Source organism: Callorhinus ursinus, unplaced genomic scaffold (assembly GCF_003265705.2).
Source record: "Callorhinus ursinus isolate GAN/ISIS: 27379988/994484 unplaced genomic scaffold, GSC_fseal_2.0 scaffold11, whole genome shotgun sequence".
Lineage (NCBI taxonomy): Eukaryota > Metazoa > Chordata > Mammalia > Carnivora > Otariidae > Callorhinus > Callorhinus ursinus.
In genome coordinates this window covers 39,431,507-39,438,510 of record NW_027397073.1, presented here as the reverse complement: position 1 = coordinate 39,438,510, position 7,004 = coordinate 39,431,507, and the positions used below count along the sequence as shown (strand labels likewise).

The 7,004-nt window shown below is 39.9% G+C and overlaps 1 protein-coding gene across 1 annotated transcript; it reads right to left on the bottom strand.

The window, feature by feature from the left end:
* Nucleotides 1-5,942: 5,942 nt before the first annotated feature.
* LOC112835127 (protein BEX1-like) lies at nucleotides 5,943-6,642 on the bottom strand. Its single transcript, XM_025886664.2, has one exon. The coding sequence runs from the start codon at nucleotides 6,455-6,457 to the stop codon at nucleotides 6,071-6,073; it is 387 nt and encodes a 128-aa protein (XP_025742449.1). The 5' UTR covers nucleotides 6,458-6,642; the 3' UTR covers nucleotides 5,943-6,070.
* Between the last annotated feature and the right edge of the window lie 362 nt (nucleotides 6,643-7,004).

The window sequence follows — 7,004 nt, the reverse complement described above, 5'->3', positions numbered from 1 at the left end:
ATTTGGGGAGCCAGAAAGAGGTCTTGCTGTTTGCATAGTGACAAGGTCTATGGTGTGGACATGTGATTATGTGACTGAAGTGAAGGAGAACTAAAGGTGATGGAGGTGAGAAGGTCAAGAAGCTCCATCACATCAGGATGCTGAATGGATTTCACCTATGTTGGAGCTGGGGTGGAGATGAAATCTAAGTTCTAATTATCAGAGTCCTCAATAGATTTGTTAGAATAATCTGGTGAGAATGCTAAGAAATGTTAGAGGGGTGCCTGGGTGGCTCAGTTGGTTAAGCATCTGCCTTTGGCTCAGGTCATGATCCCAGGATCCTGGGATTGAGTCCAGCATCGGGTTCCCTGCTCAGCAGAGAGTCTGCTTCTCCCTCTCCCTCAGCCCCTCTCCCTGCTTGTGCTCTCTCTCTCAAATATATAAATAAAATGTTGTATAAAAGAAATGTTAGAGAACAGTGAAATGAAAAGTGTGAACTTTAGAAGAAGATTTTATTGCACGAATGTGGAAGAATATCTGAAAGAAGCTAGTATACATTTGTTTGCTCAGTTACTTTGTCTAATGATAGTATACTATGTCCTGGGTGTATTAGTTTGCTAGCCTTACCATCACACGTGCCACAAACCGAGTGGCTTAAACAAAAAGAAACTGTTCTGGAGGCTAGCAGTCCAAGATCAATGTGTAAATAGGGTGGTTCCTTCTGAGGGCTGTGAAGAAGGATCTCTAACTTCTAGGGGTTTACTGGCAATGTTTGGTTTCCTTGACTTGTAGAAGCATCACTCTGATCTCTTCCTGGACCTTCACATGGCATTCTAGGTGTGTGTGTGTCCAAATGCTCCCCACTCCCTTTTCTTTTTTAAAGGTTTATTTATTTACTTTAGAGAGAGAGAGAGAGCGAGCATGTGGGGGCAGGCAGAGGGACAGAGGGAGAGGGAGAGAGACTCCTTAAGCAGACTCCCCACTGAACGAGGAGCCCAATGCAGGGCTTGATCCCAGGATCCTGAGATCATGACCTGAGCCCAAATCAAGAGTTAGCCACTTAACTGACTGAGCCACATAGGTGCCCCTAAATTTCCCAGTTTTATAAGGATACTGGTCATATTGAATTTGTGCTCACCTTAATGACCTCATTTTAACTAATTATATCTGCAATGACTCTCTTTCTAAGTAAAGTCACATTCTGAGGTACTGGGGGTTAGGACTTCAGTATATCTTTTTGGGGTGACACAGTTCAACCATAAAACCATCTTGATTTTGAAAATCTTGATGTATTTAAAAACTTAACTATGACAGTAAAAATACTGTCATTGGCAACTGCTAGAACTAATGACTTTTTTTTCTAGAGACATGACCAATAAACTCAATTGTTTATTTATTTATTTATTGTTTATTTTTTTAGATTTTATTTTTTTTCATTTGAGATAGAGAGATACAGAGAGAGAGAGCATGAGCAGGGGTAGAGGCAGAGGGAGAGGAAGAAGCAGACTCCCCACCGAGCAGGGAGCCCTACATGGGGCTCGATCCCAGGAACTGAAGATCATGACCAGAACCGAAGGCAGACGCTCAACCATCTGAGCCACTAAGGCACCCCTAAACTCAATTATGTAAACATTAACTTGTAGGCTGAACTAGCACCATCTCACCCACCCATCTATGTGTTCGGCCCATGTATTTTGTCCACCTACAATGTATGCCTGGGACAAATAAGACATGGTTCATATTCCTAAGAAATTCACAGTCATAAAGAAGAGACAGATATGTAAATATTCACAGGATACCTTGTAATAAGTGCTGTGATAGAAGCTATTTCCCCATCAATGCGTTCATCTTTTAAGAAACTAGTTAAATCTGTAGTGTGAACCTTACTGATGGAAGTTGTAGCCCAATTAGAGCATGGGCCATGGAGGCATTTCTACAGGACTGTTCGAATTCTGTGTAGTTAATTTTCCTTTGTGTTGTTTTAAAACTGGAGAATCAGGTGTCTGGGTGGCTCAGTCGGTTAAGCATCTGCCTTCGGCTCAGGTCATGATCTCAGGGTCCTGGGATGGAGTGCCGCGCATCGGGCTCCCTGCTCAGAAGGGAGTCTGCTTCTCCCTCTCCCTCCACTTCTCCCTCTCCCCCTGCTTGTGCTCTCTCCCACCGTGTATTACTGTGGTCAGGGATATGAACTTTATCAACCCTCCTCAGTCCCACTTGTGCATTCCTATAAAGATGCAAGGCATTGAGTTGCTTGGCTGGCTTAGTTAGTAGAGCATGCAACTCTTGATCTCAGGGTCATGAGTTCAAGCCCCACATTGGACGTAGAGCTCACAAAAAAAAAAAAAAGAAAAGAAAAGAAAGAAAGAAAGAAAGATGCTAGGCATCTCTAGCTTTAGAATTGAGATCTAGTTTGACTATCAGAACTTGACTGATTTGCTGACAACAGCCCTGGCACAAATAGTTTTCAACAGCAGTTATTTTACTGAGCTGAACTTTCTTAACATATCAGATCATTACTCTTAAGTACAAATATGTAGTCTTAGTGAAGTAACGGGGCATAGCCTGTATTGGATTTTGATAGTTCTGGCATTTGGTTCAGCAGTAGCTTGACCCTGAGTTAATTAGACTGACAATTCCTGCTGGCTGTTTAATCAAAACACTGCAACTTTCAACTTCATCAGTAATTTAGTTCATTTGTCTTTATTCTGATTCCATGATTATTTCTGGTTGGAAGACTAGTATTTTTGATAATTGTAATATTAATGATGAATGGCAATAATAATGTCTGTGTAAAGAAATATGCATTAATATATCTACAATAACATGATGGGCTTTAAAAATAAATTTCTTTTTTTTTAAAGATTTTATTTATTTATTTGAGAGAGAATGAGAGATAGAGAGCACGAGAGGGAAGAGGGTCAGAGGGAGAAGCAGACTCCCTGCTGAGCAGGGAGCCCGACGTGGGACTCGATCCCGGGACTCCAGGATCATGACCTGAGCCGAAGGCAGTCGCTTAACCAACTGAGCCACCCAGGCGCCCTAAAAATAAATTTCTTTGAAGGAAAGAAGATAGCAACTGTTTCCCTAACACTCAAACTATCTTTCCTATGTTTTGATTATTTACTTATTTTTTCAAGATTTTATTTATTTACTTAGAGAGACAGCGAGCGTGAGTGGGGGGCAGAGGCAGAGGGAGAGAGAGAAGCAGACTCCCCGCTGAGCAGGGAGCCTGATGCAGGCTCAATCCCAGGACCCCAAGATCATGACCTGAGCCGAAGGCAGACGCTTAACCGACTGAGCCACCCAGGTGCCCCTATTTTGATAATTTATAAATTACCATCAATGATTAAGAAAACATTCAATCCAAGAGAAGGAAACAGTTTCTTCCCCAAAATAAGTTTAATATTAAAAAAATTTTAGAGATAACTTCATAAGACGTGTAAGAATAGGGGCACCTGGCTGGCTCAGTTGGTAGGGCATGTGACTCTTGGTCTCAGGGTCATGAGTTCAAGTCCCGTAGAGCTTACTTTAAAAAAAGTATAGGAATTTATTAAAAAGATACTCCTCCAGTCTACTTCCTTAACAAATCACTTATATTTTCCATGTTTTTTTCCAATCTTGTTTGCATGCATAACCAATTTTATACAGTTGCAATTACAGTGTAGATTCAATTTTGTATTCTGCTTTTTTCACTTAGCATTATTCTTCCATAATAATTTAAAGAGAGTTTTATTTACGGTTATTTCAAATGTAGAGAATATAATTTTCTAAACTGTACTTAAGTAATTTTCTAAACTGTACTTAAGTGCTCGATTTAAATATTTTAATGGCCAACCCAAATCATCAAATGTATTCTAGATAGGGGTGCGTTATAGTTAATGCTTAATATTTCAGGAAGCAACTTGCATACACATTACATTAAAGTCAAATGGTATATGCAAGTGGAAATGAGGACATTAAAGGCTGGTCGCCTTTATGTATTTGGACATTTTTCTACAGTCAGATGTACTTCTAGAATTGGTTAGTCTGGCTGCTAAATTTTCATGCCCTGAAATAATTCAGCCAGTTGTAAAATTGTACCTTTCTGCAGATGACTTAACATGTGCACCTCATTTATACTTGAACTTAGTATGATTCAGATAGCATTATCCTAAATGATGTTAAGAAATTGTTCATTTTCTGTGTCAGCGAAAAATGAGGAAAGGCCAACTACATTTCGCCTGAAGAGAGTCATGTCAGAACTGACATCTTGGCAGATACAAAAATGCAAGTAAGATATTTTAACAGGGCATACTAAAACTAATGAACTGAGGACCAATATACACTTCTACATTGTATTAAAGTGGCATTACTGAATTTACAAATGTTAAAAGACATGCTTTATTAGTTGCTGTAGGAGTCCTATTTCATTTTAGTTTATCAGTTAAAAAATAAATTTGCTTTCCTTTTGTGCAATTTTTAACCCTTATTCTAAAATGTGATTTGAGAAGATGGATTTTGAAAGTTAACTGTTCTAATATAAAATATTAAAGGAAAAATTGACTATTCACCTATCTCTGTATATTTATTAAAGAAACACAATCTGACCAACAAAATTTTGCTTGACAAAATAAGTAGCCTAGTGAGGTCTTTCCTAAGCAATATTGTGCTTTAATTTAAAAAGCTAATATGATACTTGGATATTTTAAAATTAGTGAGTTATTTGCAAGAGCTGGAAAAGATTATTTCCACTTAAATCACTTTCTATTTGGCCCTTATTAACGTATGGTGTCCAATTTTAATTTCTATATTTTCAGGGTGATTTTTTTTTTTTTTACCTAGAGAATTTAGGGAAAAGCAGCACAATTTATGAAAAGGATATCAATTGAAAGATTAAATCTGATTGGGTTTTTCCTGAAGGAGAAACTAAATGTTTACTTATTACTCTCCTCAGGTATATTGCTTATTATAATGGTCAAAAAGAGCAATTTCAGTTAGCCACCTCAATTTTATTTAGAACAGAAGTTCTCCAAGTATGGTCCCCACACCAGCCCCATCAGTATCCCCTGGGTACCTGTGAGAAATGCAAATTCTTGGGGCTCACCCCAACCTACTGTGTCAGAAACTCTGCCGATGAAGCCCAGCAATTGGTTTTATCAACTTTCCAAGTGATTCTGATGTGCACTAAAGTTCTCAAACTAATATTTTAGAAGTAGTTTAGGGAAAAGAACAAGTATTAAAAATTGAGATAAATTAGAAAAATGGATAAATGAATTTGTTTTGACGTCAAGACGAACCTTTCTAGGTATTGTGGTGGTTATATTGTACCAATATATACATATATATAGGAAGCTTCAGTATTTTTTTTTTTAAATAAGCTCTAGACCCAGTGTGGGGCTCAAACTCATAACCCTGAGATCGAGTCATATGGTCTACCGCCTGAGACAGCCAGGCACCCCTCATAGCCTCATTCTTGAGGCTGCCTCAAGGGGAAGGGGCACATCTTCCCAATAAAAGATGAAGAACCATCTTCATGATGAAGAACAGAAGAATTTAGTTAGCTGCATCATTATTTTATTGAAACACTAAAAATTTACATATCACCTTAGATTTTCTTCTCAACTCCCTCCGTCAAGATGCCCTGAGGATCTGCATACTTTCCATCCACTTGATTTGGAAGAATAAGTCATATTCAGTCTGGAGTTGTCAAGTGAATCAGTTCTTTAAATTCCTCTCCTCTTTTCAATCCTGTAAAATAACATATAGAAGAGCTTTGGGAATGAAAAAGACACTCTTATTCAAATGTGAAATGAAAATGTAAGCAACATTATGAACTTGTTTGTCTCCCAACTCTTTTTTTTTTTTTTTTCTTTTAAACTGCTTTATTAATGTCACAATATATAATGAACACCTTGCCATGCAATAGGGTAAAACTCCCCTGCTGACAGAATCTTACATTTTGGGTCAAAATACAACATTCAGTTAGAAGCTGGTCATAGGAGACCCACAAGAGACATGTAACACCAAAAGGTTTACAACAAATGTACGTTGAGAACATTAAGTTTAGGAAGCAGGTGTGTCTTCCTATTAACTTAAGGGAAAACATCAAGATTCAAGGCATAAGGCAAAACTCATCATGATGGTCATGGTGAGGAGGGTCAGTGCTAACTGCCCGCAGACTATGACTGAATTGCTTTTCCCTCAGCTTTTCCATCAGCTGTCTCATCTCGTCCCCAATCCTTTCCATATTCTCCTCTCTCATCCTTGCCTGTGGTTCTCCGAGCCTCTGAATCAGGTCCCACCTATACTGCAGGATGGGCTGCCTAACACGGAACCGCCTACGATTTACTCTAGGCGCACAATATTCACCAGCTTCCAAAGGGAGGGCCAAGGGCTCTCCTTTATTAGCAACTTGCTCCTTTTCATCCTTTTTTTCATTTTTCTGTTTGGCATTCTCCACGTTGAGATTTTTTACTGCTTGTTCCTCTTTGGACGCCATTGCTCCTGGGCCTATCCTTGCAGTCTCCTCCTCCTCCCGATTCTCGCCGAAGAGGGCGCCGCCGCGACACTTAGACCTGCACACCTGCTTCCCCTCCGCCTCCGACTCTTTGGGGCCGCCTCTGGCCCGCACGCCCTCAGGGACACCGGGAGCAGGCACCGAGAAGCAAGCGAGTGAAGGCCGGCTCTGACCTCTCCCAACTCTTTTTAAAGCTTGGGAAGGTACTGGCTCAACAGTGGGAAAGGAGTTGACTTTTCCTCCACAGGCTTTGCCAAGACATCTGGGTTTACTCTTGAAGAATGCTTTAAGTGTTGTCTGCAGATGTGTCTAGGTTCTTGGTAATTGGAAGGTGAGCACAGCAGGGCCAGAATTAGGCATTTCCATCCTTTATATTGGGCCTACTGGCTGTCAACTCCTGGAGGACATGAGCCATGTGTTTCCTCTCTATTTACAGTATCTTTGTGTGAAGACTGAAGGACTGCAGCCGGGAACTCAGGGAATGTATTCTCTTCCAACGAGTTGAGTAGGGCATAATGGGAATCAGGAA

What these genes read in the sequence shown, in the direction of transcription:
- LOC112835127 (XM_025886664.2), bottom strand. Translation starts at nt 6,457, where the DNA reads ATGGCGTCCAAAGAGGAACAAGCAGTAAAAAATCTCAACGTGGAGAAT.